The 22,205-nt window shown below is 36.3% G+C and overlaps 1 protein-coding gene across 1 annotated transcript in view; it reads left to right on the forward strand.

The window, feature by feature from the left end:
- Positions 1 to 22,205, forward strand: part of ITGB1 (integrin subunit beta 1) — a 45,480-nt gene that overhangs the window by 17,678 nt on the left and 5,597 nt on the right. Inside the window, exons 2-15 of the mRNA XM_032395664.1 lie at positions 722 to 788; positions 3,050 to 3,135; positions 5,654 to 5,876; positions 7,621 to 7,791; positions 8,313 to 8,551; positions 10,862 to 11,017; positions 11,765 to 11,860; positions 12,167 to 12,256; positions 14,198 to 14,338; positions 14,507 to 14,706; positions 16,530 to 16,768; positions 16,992 to 17,214; positions 17,826 to 18,058; positions 20,289 to 20,455. Coding sequence (XP_032251555.1) covers positions 722 to 788; positions 3,050 to 3,135; positions 5,654 to 5,876; positions 7,621 to 7,791; positions 8,313 to 8,551; positions 10,862 to 11,017; positions 11,765 to 11,860; positions 12,167 to 12,256; positions 14,198 to 14,338; positions 14,507 to 14,706; positions 16,530 to 16,768; positions 16,992 to 17,214; positions 17,826 to 18,058; positions 20,289 to 20,455 — 2,331 coding nt within the window. The remainder of the gene's footprint in view (positions 1 to 721; positions 789 to 3,049; positions 3,136 to 5,653; positions 5,877 to 7,620; positions 7,792 to 8,312; positions 8,552 to 10,861; positions 11,018 to 11,764; positions 11,861 to 12,166; positions 12,257 to 14,197; positions 14,339 to 14,506; positions 14,707 to 16,529; positions 16,769 to 16,991; positions 17,215 to 17,825; positions 18,059 to 20,288; positions 20,456 to 22,205) is intronic.

Genomic DNA, 22,205 nt, shown 5'->3' on the forward strand with positions numbered 1-22,205 from the left:
TTTCTTTCTTTCTTTCTTTCTTTCTTTCTTTCTTTCTTTCTTTCTTTTCTTCTGGTCTAGTTTGTAGATCTGGAAATGACAGGAAATTGAACTAAATATTTTACAAATCCCATGCATAGAAGTTATTTTATTAAAAACAGATAACTAATTACAGGAGCTCAACCTTAAAAATTAAATCAGGCCTTGTGCAGGATGTTGGTCTTGGTCTGAGGAGAAATAGACATTATTGAAAAGTTGTAAGCAAGGGGGTGAGCCATCTGGATTTTGACAAGTTCACTCCAAACTGACCTGCCGTACTGAGGTAACTGAAGCATCTGGATATGGCTGTGTGGCCCCCTAGGGGCCACAGGAGGTGATAGACGTAGAGATTCCATGGAACAAAGACTGCTTAACCAACTGAGCCTTTTACGGCTTTTATGGTGTTTGGGAATACTTGACACTTTGTTGAGCATTATTAATTAGATGTTAAAATATATTTTTTATGGAGGAAGGTGAGAATGGATTCTAGAGATCCGGTCTGGACATTATTTTAATGTAAGTGACAGTGAGGTAACCGGGAAGGGGAGGAGGAGGGTAAAAGGGATTGGAGAAGAAATGGTTTGAGAGGGATTATGTTTATAAAATCAACAGAAGATAAGGTGAGTGGGAATGTTTTGTGTTTCATGTATTATCTGTTTTTGTTATTTTCTTAATATTTAGCAATGTACATTTTATATTTCAGATGAATTTACAACTGATTTTCTGGATTGGGCTGATCAGTTCAATTTGCTGTGTGTTTGGTCAAGCAGGTAAGTAAAAAAAAACAAAAAGTTTTCTAGTTGTCTTTTCATTTCAGTGTCTTGTATTACTTTTTGACCAATTAGATTCTTGAGCAAATCTAAACCACATCATGCTGCTCCTTCTAAAAGCTGTGCAAGGGCCGCATCTCACTCGGGGTAAAGGTTCTTAGAGTGGCCTGCGAGACCCTTCATCATCCAGACCCTCACTGCTGCCTCCCAGAACAGTGACAGGGCGGGTTGGCTAAGGAAATGCTGAAGTGATAGGAATACAGAACACCACAGCAAGGTCTTTTAAGACTGTAATAGAGTGTTTAAGTGAGCATAGAGAAAACAAAGGTGTGTGATACATTTAGAAGAAAATAAAGTGAATGTGTAGAATGGTGGATTATGAATAAACTATTACCATCTGAAAAAATGAAACCAGGAATAACCGCCTTTCTAGAAGATGTTCTTACTCTTGATCAAAAAGTATTGCAGAATGTTGGCATTATCTAGAAGAGGAATGAAACATAAAGCAAAAAATATATTTAATCCTCTTACAAACCATGGTGCATCCACATCCGCAATAATGGATGTGCAGTTCTCTTCTCCAGATCTCAGAAAATTCATTGCATAGGACAATTATTTGATCTTAGAACAGGAAGGACTTACTACATGGAAAAATGAAGAAAAACCTTAAAGGAAATTATTGATACAGTTGATTACCTAAAACCAACAACAACATAAAAACCCAAAGTGTCTGGATGTCAGAACACCATCAACAAGATGAGAAACTAAACAAAGGTTTAATTTCATTAGCATGTGTTGAGATCCAGTAAAAACAGATGAACATGATAGAAGAAAAATTTGCAAAGGATATAAACAGAAAATGTACAAAAGAAATGGCCAGTAAAATATGATAAAAATGAAACCTTAAATAACTGACAGTAGAATTGATACTCTAATTTATATGTGTTAAATGAGTAAAAGATTTTTTATATTAAAAAAGTACTTGGTGTTTGTCGAAGGTCTGGTGAAAATGGTATTTGTATACTGCTTGTAGGATTATAAATTTGCTTATTACTTCTGGATAGAAATTAGTATATACTGAGAATATTAAAAACATGAATGCTGTCCCACTCAATATTTTCTTTTTTAATTTGTGCTAAGGAAATGATCAGAGTTTTACATTGTGAGACTGGTCCTCAGAATGGGTGCATATATACGCACATACATGTACATGTATTTGGAGGGTTCGTGTGTGTATGTGAGCAAGTGTGTGGAAACTATGCACACATGCAATTGAAAACAATCTAAATTTGTCCAACATTAAGTAGTCATATTAATATAATAAAATATAATCATTAAAAGCCATATTTTTAAAGAATTTGGATAAAGTATATATTAGGATAAAGTATAAAAAGTAGTATGCCAAATGTATATTCTCTATTTAAATAATGTCTATATGTGTGCTTCCTTGCTATTTTTTTTATCTATCTTCATAGAAAAAAGACTGGAAAGAAATATACAAAAATGTTAACAGTAGTTATCTCTTAGTGGGTTATGGGTGATTTTGAGTTTGTTCTTTATGCTTTTATGTATTTTCCAAATTTTCTATTATGAATATATGTTAGATTTATAATTGGAGAAGACACATTGGAGACAGTCCATGTTAGTGCTCACCACATGAAAGGCATGCTGATCCTTAGGTGGATTCAAAGAAATGTGAGACATACTTTGAACAGAGAGCCTGAAAAATCATGGGATTGTGGACTGGATGAATATGGGTTTTTCAAGTATTTAACATACTAAACATGAAGGGAAAGCATTTGCAGATGCTTTTATGGGTATGGGTGTGGTAGTATGAGCTAAATGAAAAAAAATAGTATTTTACCCAGTTGTAAGAAAACTCCTGATAATTATGACCATCCAACATAATAGATCCTGAAATTATGCCTTTGAAGAAAAGGATGAATGTATAGAGTACTGGTACGTAGTCTTTGCTATTAGAAGAGAAGAAAGCTAACTATCTTTTCATGGCTCTCTATGCCAAGGTAATCTAACATCACCTCTTTGGGGTAGGTCTGGATCGGTGTAGTAACAATTGTTATATGTTATGTAATATAATGTATATTTGTAATATATAACATGTAACAATATATGACATTGTATGTTGTGTTATTCATATTTAAGGTTTATATGTGTTGTATTATTTGTCATTGTATTCATTTTTCATTATTTTCTCTCCTAAACTTCAAGTAAAGTTGTCTATTCTTTGTTTGTTCTGACAGATGAAAATAGATGTTTAAAAGCAAATGCCAAATCATGTGGAGAATGTATACAAGCAGGGCCAAATTGTGGATGGTGTACAAATTCAGTAAGTAAAATTGCTCAAGGCCTTTCCATTTACTCTGTAGTCATTTACTGTGACCCAATATTGTATCCTTGGGAAATGTTAGATATGAATTTTCACTTAAATCAATGTTTATTGAATAAGTATCAACTCTGTGTCTAATACTATGTGATGGTCTAGAGGTGTGCTGTTTTATACAGTAGCCGCTAGGCCCATGTAGCTGTTGAGCACTTGAAACATGCTCCAAATTGGTCCAAGTTGAGAATTGCTATAAGCCTCAGATACATCCCAAAGTTTGAAGACTTAATGATTAGAAAAAAAAAAATCATTAATAATGTTGAAATGGTAATATTTTGTATATATTGTTAAAATTAATTTCCCGTTTATTTTTTTTCTTTTAGTGTAGCTACTAGATAATTTTAAAATACATATATAGCTCACCTTTGTGGCATGCATTATATTTCTATTGAATAGCTTTCCCCAAATCCCTAGCCATTTAATTTGACTGTTCTAGATTTTTCTCTTTTTTTGGCAGGAGAGGTATAAGCTAACCTTCCTAATTATATTTGAGTTAGAACTAATATAGAATTGATTTGCATCCCAATAAAAACCCATTGAGGTTAGGGTTTAAATTTTATTCATTTTTGTCATCTGTGTACATTGCTTAACTTGATACCTTTCACAAAGCCTACTAAATGTTAAATGAATAAATAAATGTGTGCATGAATGTCAGAACAGGAAGTATAGGGAAGTCATTTGAGGATATATAATTTATTCATAGAGTGAATAATTTCAGAAGGTCAAAGGTTTATTGTTTGTTTTTACTCAGGCATCTGACTCTGCACATTTCAGCTGTCTGTTTTGTAGGTGTGACTGAACTGGTTAAATACAGATACTTCGTATGGTTTGACCGTATGAAAGACAAAATCAGAGGGTTTTGTTTTGTTACTTCAAAATTTTTCTAGTGATACTTTATGTTCTCCTAAAAATGGTATTCTGGAATTCAGTTTGTCTCAGGCAGGGCTTACTTGCCAAACTGTACTTTTAATAGTTTAGCCATTAAAATTTGTGGCGTGATTTTGCAATGTGTTCAGTGAAATTCTGTTTGAGTTACCATCTTAAAGTTTCCACACTAGGCTCCTGTGCTTTGGTAGTATTTTAGGTTTGATGATACGTAAAAGTAGTTCAGCTTTGAACTATCTGACCTTTTGTATTCCCTTCCAGTTGTTTTTCTAATTACATAAATGCTCTCATTAGTGTTATGTTTCCCTTAAAAATAACTGATTAAAACCATTGTGTATTCTTTGTGTATTTAAATATCCTCACTTATGCAACACCATGAAACAAATAACCATATAAAATTGAATGTAAAGTGACCTGAAAGAAAAGGCGTTTCCTCATTTTCCCAACGTGAAGATTTAAAAAAAAAAGAAATCTTTGGCTTAAAATTTTAACTATATACAATTTTTAGGAGTATATGTGAAATACTCAAATGTCTATTATAATAATTGGTTATTATAGGTACACATTTTAAAGTGACACATACCCACACACTAATGTCATTGTTTTTCTCCACTCTCACATTTCATGAAAAACTTTTATTCACAGATTTACATACATCTTAACAGCAGTGTTTTTGCTTTCACTAAGATACTTCTTCAGTCATCTGATAAAATTTTTATTTCCATCCAAGTTGTTGGATGTATAAACATTTTGAAATCATATCACTACTGGAAATTTTACCTCCAGCCACAAGTAGCATTTATATACCATTCAGACCTTTTTTATTTTTATATTTTTAAAATGCACCCTATGGAAATATATGCTCATGACCTTGTCACGTGATCAGATTTTACGGTGATTATTGTTTTGTATTGTCATGTAATCACCGCTGTGATTATTGTTTTTCAAAATGAATTTTAAAAGCCTTATTTAATAGCCAATACTTGAAATTTTTTCATATCTCCAGGTATACTTACTAACTCTGTTAAATTTCTCGGTCTCCTTTTTAAAAATTGCATCATTCGTTGAGACACCTTCAGGCTAATATGTTTTCCCTAAACGTTGAGTTGTTCAAAATAATGTGAGGAGAATGCTACATAATACGAGGGACTTACATAGGACTTCTTAAGGGAAATTTTGGGGGAAAAATATTTGTCCGGTATTTGGGTAAATACATTACTTATTAGTGGCCATTAAGCATGCTGAATATGTGATTTTCACTGAAGAGATTTTTTTGATTTAGATACTTTGAGGGTGATAAAATGTACGCTTAGGTCAGTCCTAAGTATTACTCAAGTAATACATTACTAGTAATATAGTGATTATAAAGGAATTACTCTTCTAGAGAATGAGTTCATTTGTTTTTAAACAAGAGCATATGATTTGGGTGAAGGGAGTGTTTTGTTTAAAAACGAGAAATTAAGTACGTTAGTTGTATCACTTGATTTTTGCATTTCAATTGCACATATGCAATTATGATTACGCAGAATGTTTGACCATTATACTTATTATTCATACCTATATTTTGTGTGTCACTTAGACATTTTTACAAGAAGGAATGCCTACTTCTGCACGGTGTGATGATTTAGAAGCTTTAAAAAAGAAAGGTTGCCATCCAGATGACATAGAAAATCCCAGAGGCTCCAAAGATATAAAGAAAAATAAAAATGTAACCAACCGTAGCAAAGGAACAGCGGAGAAGCTCCAGCCAGAAGATATTACTCAGATCCAACCTCAGCAGTTGGTTTTGCAATTACGATCAGGTACAGAAATCTAATTGTATGAATACCTTTGTTTCAGCTCGAGCTTTTTGATGACTTTATATAAGCCTCTTTAGAGTTTTCCTTCGGGGGTTCATTTTCACCTATGGACCGGCACTCAAACAGAAATGTGGAATATGTCAAATTTTAGAAATTTTTTGCAGGAAGCACAATTTGTAAGACACATATACTTGAAATAATAAAGGTTGCCTAATGTCCAAAGGAAATTCTGTGAAAGAGAAAGTATTAGGTTTGATGGGTTTTAAAAATAAAGTGTCCATCCTGTGGTGTAATTATGTAATATAAACACACCATTCTAACCCATGTTTTTCCTTTGTATTTGTTTAATGTCTTTAACATATTAAGCTTTTATAAGAATCTGCGACAGTCGTGAAAAGAAAACAGCCCTTTTCCTACTTTTTCCAGTTTCCATCCCTTTTCTCTCAAAAGAATGGTGCACACTCATTGTCTCCAGGAGTTCCCCTCTAGACCACTTTTCAGCCTGCATCTCAAACTGTTCTGACAAAGCTCTGCCTTCACCTTGAACCAGCAAACCTAGGGGACCCGTGTCAGGGCCCTTTTTTTTTTTTTTTCCTTTTAACCTTTCTGTACCAAGTAACACCTCTGAACTTCTTGAAATGCTCCCCTCTTGGCTTCTACGATGTCACTCCTGGTTTTTCTTCTTATCTCTTAACATTGCTTTCCAGTCTCCTTTTGGTGTCTTTTTACTTCCTTCCTCTTTGCAGTTGGCTTAAATGTTGGCTTTTCTCTCCTGGCTTTAAAACCATCTGTGTGCTGTAACAAAGCCTTTTTTTCTTAAGCCCCAAGCCCATTTACCCAGCTGCCTACTAGAAATCTGTATAGAGAATATCTACAAGTTAACATGTAATGATTTTTCACCCAAACATTCTCTTTCTCCTCTATTTCCTGAGCGAATTATACCTTAACGCCTCTTGTGTCTCTCTCCCCTTCGTATTCCTCATGGTTTTGGTTCAGATCTTCCTGTCTTCCTCTAAGATTTTGCAGTAGTTTCTCAACAAGTCTCTTTGTCTCTGTAATTCCTTTTTTTTTTTTAATTTTATTATGTTATGTTAATTACCATACAGTACATCATTAGTTTTTGATGTAGTGTTCCATGATTCATTGTTTGCATATAACACCCAGTGCTCCATTCAGTACATGCCCTCTTTAATACCCATCACCAGGCTGACCCACCCCCCCATCCCGCCTCCCTTCTAGAACCCTCAGTTTGTTTCTCAGAGTCCATAGTCTCTCATGGTCGTCTGTAATTCCTTTTTAAAACTTTTTGGCCAGGTTTTTGAAAGTAAAAATCAGATGATATTATTTGCTTACATATAAACAGAGAATAGAGTGTCTTAGAACTTCAGTGTCTAAAAAGTCAGGTGTACGCTGTAACACGCCCGGCCTTACCCACCCCAGTCTGACGTACACTCTTCCATCTACTTGTGGCCGTTGGTCATAGTTCTGCATCGACCGTCTGTTTGTCTTGCCCACTGTGGAGTATTGTCTTTTTCATCCAGCATGCCCAGGGTTTGGCGTGGTGAGTGTTTGTTGAGATTGAGTACACACCCATTTAGTTAGCCAGTGGACTTCCCAGGGTTTTGTAAAAATTATGGCAATAATACATTTCGTTTTATAGTGTTTATTCTGTAAATCCAAACTTGATTTTTCTCATTTGCTTTTGATTGCTGGCAACTACTTCATTTTCTAATCTCTGTTTAATTAGGGGAGCCACAGACATTTACATTAAAATTCAAGAGAGCTGAAGACTATCCTATCGATCTCTACTACCTTATGGACCTCTCTTACTCTATGAAAGATGATTTGGAGAATGTTAAAAGTCTCGGAACGGATCTCATGAATGAAATGAGAAGGATTACTTCAGACTTCCGAATTGGTAAGATTATTGAGAAAATTAATAATTTTCATTTGTATAAGTCCTGGCAGTTCTGTTCTTCACCATATACTTGTGAGATACATAGGCCAGTTTTTAGCCTTTTCTTTCTGAGGGAAAACTAATATTCCTGTCACATATCTAGTAATTTTTGTGCCTCCTTGTTCCTCTGTTACTTTATGCTCTCCTGTTACTTAACACAGATTATACCACGGAGATAAGGAAATGCAAGCTTGTTTTCACAGGAATGTATTCATTCATTTGTTGAATTATTTTATAAGCATGTTGAGTAGTCCAGTTCTATTTCATTACTAATTAATATGACCATACCTGTCTGTACAGCCTAATCTCACTTCACACCTGGATTTTTCATATTATAATGATCTTCTTTCCAAACTTTATTATTAAAATCTTCTTTCTTATGAAAGATTGACTTTATATGTGGTAACATAACTTTATTCTTTTTAATGCAAGTTTGTCTGTCCATCCATCTAGCCATCTCTCTATGCATTTTTCCTTCATAGGATTTGGCTCATTTGTGGAGAAAACCGTGATGCCTTACATTAGTACAACACCAGCTAAGCTCAGGAACCCTTGCACAAGTGAACAGAACTGCACCAGCCCATTTAGCTACAAAAATGTGCTCAGTCTTACTGATAAAGGGGAAGTATTTAATGAACTTGTTGGCAAACAGCGCATATCTGGAAATTTGGATTCTCCCGAAGGCGGCTTTGATGCAATCATGCAAGTTGCGGTTTGTGGAGTAAGTGCATTCATTTCCTACAAAGGGACATTACCTGTGTGAATTTTAAGTGTGATTTTACTATCAGTTAGTACAGAAAAACTACCTACTTACCAAATCCTACTTCATGATCCCAGAGGAGTACAGAATTTGATCCCTTAAGTTCCCTCCAGCTACACACGTGTTTTGCAAAAGCATATTTAATCATTATGTCCCTATTTAAACTGGGCAGCTACTTCATTTATACAGGATCTTAAAAGCCGGATTGCTCACCATTTGAAACTGGGACAGTGTCGCTCTTCTTTAGCTGGTGTTCTAGGTTTTTAGAAGAGGCGCAGGTGTCCTGACTCTCTGGCTTGTGCCCGAGATGGAAATGCACTTGGCCGAGGTGTCACCAGGAGCGTTGAGAGAGCTCAGCTGGAGCGGCGTCTCAGATGCCTTTTCCCTTTGGTGGCCTATGCTCTGCCTGCCATCTGTGGAGGATGTCTTCCCCGTCTTGGTGACTCAAAAAGCAGGAACTTTTTACGTCCTACTTTGTAAGCTGTATGAGAACGTATATTTTGAGAAGTCATAGCATATTAATAATTTTAATTGGAAGATTTTTAGTAGTGGCAAGCTCATCTCCATTAGACTAGTGATAGAATTTTATGACCCATTTAGCAGCTGAAGATTGTGAGGTGACCTTTTCATGACCGGGCTGCAGCTGAAACTAGAGAGCACTGTGAGGTAAATAGGGTTTGTCTGAAGTACCTACTTCTGTCTCATTTTCCCCCCTTTTTTTCCTTATAGTACCCCTGTTCCCTAGAAGACCTTCCTTGATTCCAGATGCTTCTTAATGGTTATTTCTCAACCAGTTTTTGCTAAGATGCTTAACTATATCCGAGATAATGATGTGGGACAGCAATATGGTATAGTGGTTGAGCCAACAGTCTTCAGACTGTTAGGACACTGTTTCACATTGCCCCATCGCCACCAAGTCTGGACACCTCAGTTAGCCACGCTAGAGGGCCGTTTCCCTCTCCATAAGAAGGGATGGGATTAGATCTACCTGATAGGATTGTTACGAAGCTTAAATACAGTAATGCATGTAGAGTGCCAGGAAGCTCTCAGCAAATATTAAGTTCTATATTATTGTTACTTTTGATTTCTCCCTGGGGCGGGCGGTTGTCATTTAAGGGTAGTCTCTGCTTTTAAAGGGGAAGAAAGACTAATATCCCAGGTAGTGCCTAGCCTGCCACCCTTCTCTTGCAGCTATTGATTCATGATCCTGTTAGCAGCTCAGTGTGGAGAGAACATTCTCTGGGCTGCCTCCCTCAGTGCCTCAGTCTGTGGGATTAAAGCAAGCCCTAGCCCCCGTGGCCACTGCCGTCTTTCCATGTTTATCCCACTGACCGAGAGTGACTGTCCCACCTTCTTCTCTAGGTGCAGTGTACTGTGCTTGGGTGGCCGGCGTCAGCACACTCAAGCCCTGCCTTCAAGGAGTTCACAGTTTTATGGGGAGATACACAGATATGTTGAGTCAATTTAGACAAATATAATTACAAATTTACCATAGAGAGAAGAGGATTTTATTGCTACTTTATTACTGTTTTTGAAGATTTTATTTTTTAAGTAATCTCGACTCCCAAAGTGGGGCCTACAACCCCAAATCAAGAGTCACGTGTTCCACCAACTGAGCCAGCCAGGTTCCCCTTTATTGCTACTTTAAATCCCTTGTTGAATGAGGAGAATAAAATAACGTGAACAAATAAATAGTACCCTTGAGGTAGACTGGGTGGAATTAAGCAGGGCAGGTCTTTGGAGGAGGTAATTTCTTCCGTAGTTATAAAAAAAAGAAGGCCCCTAATGTGGAGGTTTGATAGAGGAGGTATATACCTTAGAAGCTAAGATCAGGATGGAAGGATGGGTGGGAACCAGACAGCAGCAGTAGGGTAAAGTACGGAACGGGCCGAGACGTTTTATTTACCCATTGAACACCTGCTGTGTGCCGAGCACTGTGCTCCTGGAGGTATGACGATGAGCAGAACCAGGTGTGGTCCCTGCCCCACATGGATTGAGCTTACCCTCCACTTGGGGAGGGAGACATTGATTCTAAAAGATACTGAGAGAAATGGACAACCAGGCAAGACACAGTTTTCCTGGAGGGTCGGGGAGCCTTGTGCTGTGGACTCTGTGTAGGTATCAGTAGGAGTATTAGCACTGCAAAAAGACAAGCTAAAGAGAAGGTCTAGAATGAGGTGAAAAGTGCGGTGGGAGCCTGTGTGAGGGTGACAGCTTTATGTACAGTGATGGTGGATAGTATTTATAAATTGAAATCTTTTTCTTTTCAAGTCATTGATTGGCTGGAGGAATGTCACACGGCTGCTGGTGTTTTCCACGGATGCTGGGTTTCACTTTGCTGGAGACGGCAAACTTGGTGGCATTGTTTTACCAAATGATGGACAGTGTCACCTGGAAAATGATGTGTACACAATGAGCCATTATTATGTAAGTGCTGAATTCCTTACATAGTGAATGGATTCCCGTGGAATTGTGGTGTTTAATACTAAGAGTATTGTGGGTACCTGGTTTGTGGGTTTGTTATTTTAAGTACAGGCCCTAACCTAATGTGCAAGGAAGCTAGTATTGCTGTGTCTGAAGATGTGGTTTTGTGCTTGCTTCCTCTGCGGAGATAAGGACCTCAGTCGGTGAAAGGAGCTGCTTGGACGCCCTCACTCAGTGCCTCAGCCCATCCCTTGTGTCTCCTCTGCCTTGCACACATCATTTCGTAGCAAATTTGATACTGTTTCTAAACAGATGCTTTGTATAGTCCTATACTCTTCATCTTGCTTATATAAGATTTTGGGAAGTAGGCACTCTGCTTTTACTGAAAACAAAGATTGGCAAATTATTCAAGTTCTAGAAGAAATCTAAACTTGGGTGAATTTTGGTGATTTATGATAGAACCTGTAGTTATTGGCAGTTCTTTAATTTCATTGTTCTAACATTTAATAAACATAGATCTTGCTTTTTAAAACCTTTTTATTATGGAAGTTTATATGTATATGTACGTAGAAAAATAGAAGATTGGAGACCCACATGTACACACCTCCCACTTCAGCAATTATTTGTGTTATTTCAAGCAGTCTTGTGTAAGCAATCCAGTTATATGTGCAAATCATTATTTTCAAAAAGTATTGAAAAACTGGAATACATTGGATGTAATTACATACTAAATTTTATTTAATTTCTTAGGATTATCCTTCTATTGCTCACCTTGTCCAGAAACTAAGTGAAAATAACATTCAGACAATTTTTGCAGTTACGGAAGAATTTCAGCCTGTTTACAAGGTAAATATATATGTATGGGATAAAAAGAGGAACCAATTTCTAGACCCTTTGTGTCTAGTCGTTAGAAGCAAAATCATATGTCTGATTGAAATGTGGGAAGGTGTTACTAGCCAGACAGACTAGATTTTACAGTAGTGATTTATATTAATTTTTAATCACATATAAAAGTTTTTTTCAGGTTTGACTCCTTAAGTTATTTAGGAAATGGCTAGGGTGCTTGTACTTAAGTATTTTATATACTCCGTCAATGCTAATTGGTTGAATGAATAGTATTTGTATCTCACATGTTTTATCTTTTAACTTCAGGAACTGAAAAATTTGATCCCTAAGTCAGCAGTAGGAACATTATCTGCAAATTCCAGCAACGTAATTCAGTTGATTATTGATGCCTACAATGTAAGTACATTCTAAATAAGATCTCTTTTAGACAATACCCTGTTGAGAGTACTTTGCCCAAGGAAAGTAAATCTCCCTTTGTACACAATTTAGCAACCCAGAGGACAACATAAAACTGATATTTTGTGTATCTGGAGGAAAAACCTTTTATATTCTCTTACAAAAGCAGAATTATTTAAGTAACCTAAACAGAGCAAAAATATGATAAAGGCATGTGGGGAAGGTTTTTAAATGTCTGATGTCATTGAATAGGTTTCCTTGTTGGAAAACAGGTGAAACATAACTTACATTTAGATTTACAAGATTACCTCAATCTCCACCCCCCCCAGTATCTTTTATAGATTCATCTCTTTTGATGAATTATTCTGGAAAAGCTTTTTTGCCAGTTCTTCTCTTGCCATGTATTCAGAGATGTACTTTTCTATTCTCAAGAGATACACAGGCACTCAGGTATACATGTGCCATAAAACATGTACATATGTAAATATATATATGACTTAGCTGTTTTAAAAAGCTGTTTTTTTTCCCCCTGCACATGGAAGGAAGTTGAATTGTCTAGAGCTCTAATCCAGAGTACGCTTAGTGATGCTCGTTAAGCATTAGTGAATAATCATTTTAAGTAGTCAGAAGACATTTGTAATATGGTAACCATTGTGGTAACCTTTTGACAGGTGGAATTTTAGATACTTTTTACCTCATGCCAGGGTTTCCCAAAACGTTTTGGAAAAACCCTACTCAAAGAGACCCTACTGAGAGAGGTTTTGTATTACAAAGATTTTCAAGACTCCCAGTTGTTCCATGTCTTCCCTATAGTTGTTCTCCACCCTAACAGGACATTGTAATATTTTCCTAAATTGCATGCATGTAGGTGTGTGAACAAGAGACAGCTTGCCACTGAGCCTTCTCCATTTGTCTCAAGCGATCTGATATTCTAAAAAAAATGCACTGGCTTTGAATCCTTTGTACTTGCAGTTTTGGGTTTGTTTGTTGTTGGTTTTTTTGTTTGTTTGTTTTTTGTTTTTGTGTGTGTGTGTGGGTTTTTGGTTTTTGGTTTCTTTTTCTTTTTTTTTTTTTTTGGCCTGGTCCATAATGGCTCCTAAGCAGATTTGTTCCCAGACTATATAATCAATTGTTTACCTGAGTCCTTAGTTGGCTGGAAGTGGTAGGGCCAGAGGAGAGCCATATTGCCAATGAGGACAGAAAATGTTTGTTCTGAGTTCTTAGGACTCCTCATATTTAATATCAGGCCTTTTCTGCACTTTTGATCATCAATAATTAAAGCACAAATACTCTTTTTTTTTTTTTTTTAAAGATTTTATTTATTTGAGCGAGAGAGAGCATAGTGAGAGAGAGAGAGACCACGAACATGGGTGAGGGGAGAGGGAGAGGGACAAGCAGACTCCCCGATGAGCAGGGAGTCTGATGTGGGGCTCAATCCCAGGACCCTGCGATCATGACTTGAGCCGAAGGCAGACCTTTTAACCGACTGAGCCACCCAGGTGCCCCATCTTTTTAATCATGTGCAGTATTTTTTTTTTTTTTTTTTTAAAGATTTTTATTTATTTATTTTGAGAGAGAGAGAATGAGAGAGAGCACATGAGAGGGGGGAGGGTCAGAGGGAGAAGCAGACTCCCCGCCGAGCAGGGAGCCCGATGTGGGACTCGATCCAGGGACTCCAGGATCATGACCTGAGCCGAAGGCAGTCGCTTAACCAACTGAGCCACCCAGGCGCCCCATGTGCAGTATTTTGAAGAATTTTAATTTGAGCCTGTTTCTCTGGGGTCTGTGTTTTCTGGCCACTCAGAATTTGGCTCCAAATCTTTTATTTAAATAATAACTGTTTTCTTAATAGTTCATTTTGCCCATTGGTTTTATGCATTCGGTGTACTTTATAATAGCATTTTGTTTGCCTTTCCTGTGTGTGATTAGTCTTTCTTTTAGTCCCTTTCCTCAGAAGTCATTTTGGAAAACAGCAAATTGCCAGAAGGAGTAACAATAAATTACAAATCTTACTGTAAGAATGGGGTGAACGGAACAGGGGAGAATGGAAGAAAATGTTCCAATATTTCCATTGGAGATGAGGTATGCTATATAAGCATTTTATGAAGAAAAGAAAAAATTGCTTGCTTATAAGCAAATTTAGTTTATAGTTTGAGAAACAGTAAAAGAAATGAGGAGCTTTTTGAAATACTTTTTAGCAGATTTAAATTGCTTAGCTAGTTGTTAATTTAATTGTTTTTTTCCTTCAAGGTTCAATTTGAAATTAGCATAACTTCAAATAAATGTCCAACTAAGAATTCTGAAACCATTAAAATTAAGCCTCTGGGCTTTACTGAAGAAGTAGAAGTTATTCTTCAGTTCATCTGTGAATGTGAATGCCAAAGTGAAGGCATCCCTAGCAGTCCAAAGTGTCATGAAGGAAATGGGACGTTCGAGTGTGGAGCTTGCAGGTGAGCTGAGGTTGTTGGAGCATAACAGAGAGGTATATTAGGTTTAGAAAGTTCTGGGCAGGCTCTTTTGACAAATCCAGAAAAAAATCTGTTTAGAGTAAGTAAATTCTTTCTTCCAACTGCTGTTGCTCACCCGAGATCAATTTGATGATCTTGTGTGGTATGTACAGAAAGTTCTTCCCTGCCTTTTTTTTTTTTTTTTTTTTTTTTTTTTTTTTTTTGCTTAAGAGATGTTCTTTGAAATAAAAGGTTTTATAGCCATCTAAGACATATATTAAACAAATTGTTAAGGTAGCTTTTGGGTTTTTCCCTCAAATAATAGCAACCTGAATTTTCTAGAGCTAAATAAGCTTATATAAAATACATTCACGGAAAAGCATTTTAGGAAGGTGTATCAAACTTATAATGGTTTTATCTTGGAAGTGGAACTAGGAAGCAATAAAGGGTATTCACCTTGTGCATGTACTTCTGCATTGTTGGAATAATTTTTTAAAAAAATATATTTTGTGAAAGTAAAAAGAAAATAGTATTTTCTGAACATAGAATCTACTTAACAAAACTGTAATCGAATGATTTATAATTTTTTTATACTGTGGTGGTTACCTTTTAATTAAAAATTAAAATTGAATATACTCTGAATATAACTTTCTCCTTGAAAGATAGGAGGAAGGGGAGAGTATTTTGATCTAAATGTCAGCCCCAAAGGAGTAGGCTTTGAAGGGTTTTTAATCATGAGAAAAATAAATGGCTGGATTTCACCATCAGTTACTAGTTGTCTATTCTAAATAACAATTTAAATGTTATATTTTACTTATTTATGTTGTATGTATCCTGATTGAGTCATGTAGATCTGTTTTTAGTAAAATTCATTAACTGAAAAGATCTTAAAAATATTTTGTCTTCCTGGGACGGCTGGATGGCTCAGTCGGTTAAGCGACCAGCTCTTGATTTCAGCTCTGGTCATAATCTCAGGGTTGTGGGATTGAGCCCCATGGGCGTTGGATCCATACTCAGTGGGGAGTCTGCTTAAGGATTCTTTCTCTTTCTCTCTCTCCCTCTCCCTCTCCTTCTGCCCCTCCCACAGCTTGCTGGTGTGTGCGCATGCTCTCTCTCTCTCTCAAATAAATAAATACATCTTTAAAAAAAAAATTTTGCCTTTCTTCCCTTTACATATTCACCAGATACAGAATTAGTGTATTTCCAGTGTCTATAAGCCTTGGGTGTTCTAAAAATAGAGTGTGTCTGAGAAGTCTGGACCCATAGGATATACCTATTTTTAAATAGTATATTTTTAAATGATATGCTCAATATGTTTTTCTTCAACTTCTCTGCACTTTTTGGGGTGTGTTTATAGTACCTTTTTTTAGATTAACAGTTGGACCATTGCTTTAAATTTAGAGATGCTTCATCTATAATACCAAATATAATAGCATATCATTTGAGAACAGAACTAATATACTCTTTAAAAGTAAGTTGATCCAGTATTTCCAAATGTTTTGTTTAGCTGTTCACTGCTAGATGATATTTTTATCTTGATCAAAATGGTTATTTTCCTGAAGACAGATTTTTTTCCCTAGGCTCTTGCCTATATTCCATATGCACTTGGCCGGTGCACACACGCACGTGTGTATCCATATGAACACTTTTGAACACTTAGGTACACTTGTCTGTGATGTGTGGTGTGAACACTCCCATGTAATATAATTGTATTTTGAAGATACTGTTCACAGTCTTATTTCCTCTCCCAGTCTTTCTCACAATATGACTTGTTATTTTAAATTATTTTTATTTTATGTGATTGAAATTTTGGATTCTTTCTTCAGGTGCAACGAGGGACGTGTTGGTAGACATTGTGAATGTAGCACAGATGAAGTGAACAGTGAAGATATGGATGCTTACTGCAGGAAAGAAAACAGTTCGGAGATCTGTAGTAACAACGGAGAGTGTGTCTGTGGACAATGTGTTTGTAGGAAGAGGGATAATACAAATGAAATTTATTCTGGCAAATTTTGCGAGTGTGATAATTTCAACTGCGATAGATCCAATGGCTTAATCTGTGGAGGTGAGAAAGGGGTTCTGAAAATGGTTCTAAAATGTGATTCTGTCGCATACAGTAAAAACCATTAGGAGTTTGCTTGGTGAATAGGTGGAGGAAGGGCAGCACTGATGGGTCAGTCCATCCTTAGCTACGTGTTCTCCCACACTGCTGCTTATGTTGCCTTCTGAGTCGGTGCCGGCTCGGATGTCTTTACCATTGTTACGAGAAATGGTATTTTTCATCCCAGGAAATGGCGTGTGCAAGTGTCGTGTGTGCGAGTGCAACCCCAACTACACTGGCAGTGCCTGTGACTGTTCTCTGGACACGACTTCGTGCCTGGCCACGAATGGACAGATCTGCAACGGCCGGGGCGTGTGCGAGTGCGGCGCCTGTAAGTGCACCGACCCCAAGTTCCAAGGGCCGACCTGTGAGATGTGTCAGACCTGCCTCGGCGTCTGTGCGGAACACAAGTAGGTATTTCCGAGGGGCTGGAAACAGTTGGCCTGACTGTGTGGTATTAGCGCTTGAACCAGAACAGCACCGATATTCGGGCACCCTGGACATACAGTATCTGACACACGGTGGCCCACTCTGAGTCTTAAAAATCCTTTCTCAGTCGCTGGCGTTTGTCACATGATACTTAAGTGTGTCATAGGAGAGCAGCTGGGGCCATCGTTTTGGTCTGAACTGGCTGTGTAATTAAATCCACGTGGTAACCTTTGTGAATTAGTATTTCCAGTTGTTTAATTACTATCTCTTGACTAAACTAAGCAAAATTGAAGGTTTTTGCCTTTTGAAGAACTGTTGTTTTATCAACAACACATTGTTTAAATCATTTTGGTTTTGTGTTACATATTTATAATGTCTGATAAGGCTAGTTTTATTTTACTACTTTTTTCTCTTCTTGGATTTTAGTTTGAACTGTACTATATAATTTCACTGGGGAAACTAGCATCTTTATATTTAGTTTTTCCGTCTAGAATTGTCCTGTGCCTCTCCATTTATTCACACGAAATGGTTTTTAAGCAAATACTTATTTTAAATTTTAAATAAATTTTTAATATAATTTGTATTTTCACAGAGAGTGTGTTCAGTGCAGAGCCTTCAATAAAGGAGAAAAGAAAGACACATGCGCACAGGAATGTTCACATTTCAACATTACCAAGGTTGAAAATCGGGACAAATTACCGCAACCAGGCCAGGTTGATCCCCTGTCCCATTGTAAGGAGAAGGATGTTGATGATTGCTGGTTCTATTTCACATATTCAGTGAATGGAAACAATGAGGCCATTGTTCATGTTGTAGAGACTCCAGGTAAAAATTGGATCATTTCAAAATTCTTTTCATTTTCTTTTGTCTTCTTTCTCCTACTACTTAGGCCTCTTGGCATTTTCCTTAACACACAGTAATGGCCTCCAGCTGGATTATTTTAGGTTCAAGTTAGGGCATTTTTAATCTCAAAGCTTTAAAATAGGATTGTTAACTATATGAGATAAGGAAAAGAGAAAGCAAGTCTTAAGGGTTTTGAGGGGGGAGTTGGAAGACTAAATGCGTGAATCCACATAAAACCCTCAGCATACGGCCTGACACTTATTTAACCAGGAACGCACTAGGACTTAGATCATTATTGATGATGCTTAAGTTTGAGCTTGATTTAGGTTTGGGTACTACCGGGAAAGATAATTTGTTAAAGGATATTATAAAACGTGAATTTGTTCAGTTCATGTTCTGAGGAACATGAAATATTTTTTATTTTGATTTTTATAGGCACGTTTTTGTATATTCTTTGAAATTGTCTACATTTGTGTACAGGTTTTTGTGGGAACGTAAGTTTTCATTTCTTTTGGATGTATAGTTGGGATGGATTTGGGGGCATATGGTGAGCATATGTTTAACATTGTAAGAAATAGCCAAACTGTATTGTTTCGCATTTCTAGATATGTGTTTGGCAAATATTGTTTACCAGTTAATGCTTCCTTATCTTTTCTCCTCTTTAATAGTGTTTTTTAAAAAGACCAGAAGCTTTAATTTTGATGAACTACAATTTGCCAAGTTTTTCTTTATGGATCTTGCTTTTACTATTATATCTAGCACTCCTTGCCTAACTCAGGCTCATAAGGATTTTTCTCCTATGTTTTCTTATAGAAGGTTTATAGTTTCTGGTTTTCCATTTAGGTCTATAACCCATTTTGAGTTAATCTTAGTATATGGAGTGAGATTCAGTTTTTTGTATATGGATGTCTAGTATTTCTCGCACCATTTGTTGGAAAGACTGACCCTTCTCTACCTTTGTTGAAAAATCAGATGATCTTATGTATGTTGGCCTATTTCTAATTCTTTATTCTGCTCCATTAATCTGTGCATCCAACCTTTAGCCAATATACCACACTATCTCAATTACTGTTACTTTATAGCTAGTCTTACAATCTGGTAATGTGAGATATCCAACTTTGTTCTTTTCCAAAGTGTTTTTGAAACACTTTCCTAGTTCTCTGCCTTCCTTGTACATTGTAGAATTAACTTGCTGATACCTACAAAACTCCTGCCAGGAATTTGATTGGGATTGCATTGAGTTTATGTAGATTGAATTGGGGGAGAATTGGCATCTTAACATTATTTATTCAGGTCTTCTTTGATTTAGTTTGATTTTATCAGTGCTTAGTAATTTTTCACATGCAAATCTTGGACATATTTTGTTGGATGTTTACATAAGTACTTCATGATTTTCAATGCTGTTGTAGAAGATGTTATTTTCTAAATTTCAATTTCCAATATGTAGAAATAAACTTCTATACAATATATAGAAATACCTATGATTTTTGTTTATTGATCATGTATCCTATGGCCAGTCAATTGTTAGTTCTAGTATCTTTTTTTTTCATAATTTTTTTTATTATGTTATGTTAGTCACCATACAGTACATCATTAGTTTTTGATGTGTTCCATGATTCATTGTTTTCGTATAACACCCAGTGCTCCATGCAGTATGTGCCCTCCTTAATACCCATCACCGGGCTAACACATCCCCCCACCCCCCTCCCCTCTAAAACCCTCAGTTTGTTTCTCAGAGTCCATAGTCTCTCATGGTTCGTCTCCCCTTCTGATTTTCCCCCCTTCATTTTTCCCTTCCTTCTCCTAATGTCCTCCATGCTATTCCTGATGTTCCACAAATTAGTGAAACCATGTGATAAATGACCTCTCTGCTTGACTTATTTCACTTAGCATAATTTCCTCCAGTTCCATCCATGTGGATGTAAAAGTTGGGTATTCATCCTTTCTGATGGCTGAGTAATATTCCATAGTGTATATGAACCACATCTTCTTTATCCATTCGTCTGTTGAAGGGTATCTCAGTTCATAGCAGCAATGTCAACAATAGTTCTAGTATCTTTTTTATAGTTTCTTTGGAATTCTTTTCATTGACTTATCTTGGGTTTTTACTCCTGTATGTTTTTGATAAGAGACTAACCAGGTCTTTGTAGTTTTGGCCCTACTTTGCATATAACATCCCTTGTGTGCTCATTCTTTCCTTTTTACTTTACAGAGTGCCCCACCGGTCCAGACATCATTCCAATTGTAGCTGGCGTGGTTGCTGGAATTGTTCTTATTGGCCTTGCATTGCTGCTGATTTGGAAGCTTTTAATGATAATTCATGACAGAAGGGAATTTGCCAAATTCGAAAAGGAAAAAATGAATGCCAAATGGGATACGGTAAGTTGCAGAACATCTAAAATGTAAGGAGGTTTACAAAGTAAATGTAACACTTCTAAGACTTTGTCTATTAACTCTAAAACTGATTATTAAAGTCCTCTTTAAGTATTTTATTTCCCCAGAAGTTCATCACTCAGAGAACTTGCATTTAGTGAAAAACAGACAACATCTTAAATATATCCTATTAAAACAAAACGTAAGAAAGTATCTTCTGGATACTGTGGTCAGTGTTTTTATTTCCTAATTTTGATCTTAAATCTGTTCTTCTGCCTTTTCATCTCATGTAAAATAGAATTCTAAATAATGTTATCTGTGTAGCAAGATATTCAGTGGAAAGTTTCTCTCTCTCTCCTTTTTTTCCGAAGAAGAACCTTAATTGAAAGCAGCCAGACTCAAAAGGCTACATATTATATGATCCCACTTATATGACATTCTGGAAAAGGCAGAACTATGGGGGCAGAACTAAATCAGTGGTTTCCAGAGGCTGGAGTGGGGGGAAGAGGGCATGAGGGATCTTCTTGGGATGATCTTGATTGTGGGTATGTATATACAACTCTACTTAAAAGGGGTATATTTAACTTTCTGCAAATTATAACTCAATAAACTTTGTAAAAATTTTTAAAAGCTGAAAGTGAGTGAAATGTACTAGCATGTAATGTGCTTTGAAATATGAAGTCCGAGGGTGGGGTGGCCAAATGTTGGCCTTCATGTATTTATCTTTTGACACAAGAAGGCAATCTTAGGTAATTTTAAATTATAAATGAATTTTAGTCATTTGCATTTTACTGCAGTTTGGGTTTTTTTTTTTTAAATGATATTCAGAAGTGTAAAAGTAAAATTTATAAAATAGTGAAAATTCTCTTATGGTGATTAAACACTATACATGTCAATTTTTTTTTCTGATGAAATCATTAGAAACTATTTCTTTTACTTTAGCAAGAAAATCCGATTTACAAGAGTCCTATTAATAATTTCAAGAATCCAAACTATGGACGTAAAGCTGGTCTCTAAGTTGCCGTTCGTATTTTCTTTCATTTTCTGTCTTTGCATGTGAACTTTTATTCTTTTTTACTGCACTGAGTGTGCTTTATCACTACTGCTGTTTTTTTTTTTTTAAAGTCTGGCTTTATTTATATGGCTATATTGTGGCTTTTTTTGGTGTGTGTGTTAATTTAGAGTTAATGAAGTGTTTAGTGTTTCGAAGGGCTTTAAAACAAGCTTTATGGTACAGAAGCAGCAGCTGGGTTGAGGTAAAAAAAGGACGAGGACGTGCTTTGTGGTCAGACAGACCTCGGGTCAGATCCCAGCCCTTCAATAGCATTGAGCTACTTCGCTGTTCAGAGCTTAGTTGTCACGTCTTTAACAGGGAGCCATTAATAACCTCTATTGTGTGGGTGTGGGTGTCTGGCTAATGAACTGTATTTTGTGGTATTAGCCTGTCACTTATAATCTTCACTACACTTCTGTGCTTTAGATGGCATTATCCTTACATATAAATCACTATATGTAGATTTCAGGGTGAAATAGTGAAAAGTAAAAGTGAAATCTAAATTGCAAAACAGAAAAATAAATGTAACCTGCTGAAACATTTGTATAATATGGAACTACAGTATCATTGTTATTGGTTCTAGAACTATTTGGAGATTCTTTAGTTGTTAAGTTGAAATTCCATTAAAAACCAGAAGACCTTTTATTTATATATATTTTTTTCTGGTTATTGAATAATTCTAATATTCAAATCTAACATTGA

Source organism: Phoca vitulina, unplaced genomic scaffold (assembly GCF_004348235.1).
Source record: "Phoca vitulina isolate PV1807 unplaced genomic scaffold, GSC_HSeal_1.0 scaffold86, whole genome shotgun sequence".
NCBI lineage: Eukaryota > Metazoa > Chordata > Mammalia > Carnivora > Phocidae > Phoca > Phoca vitulina.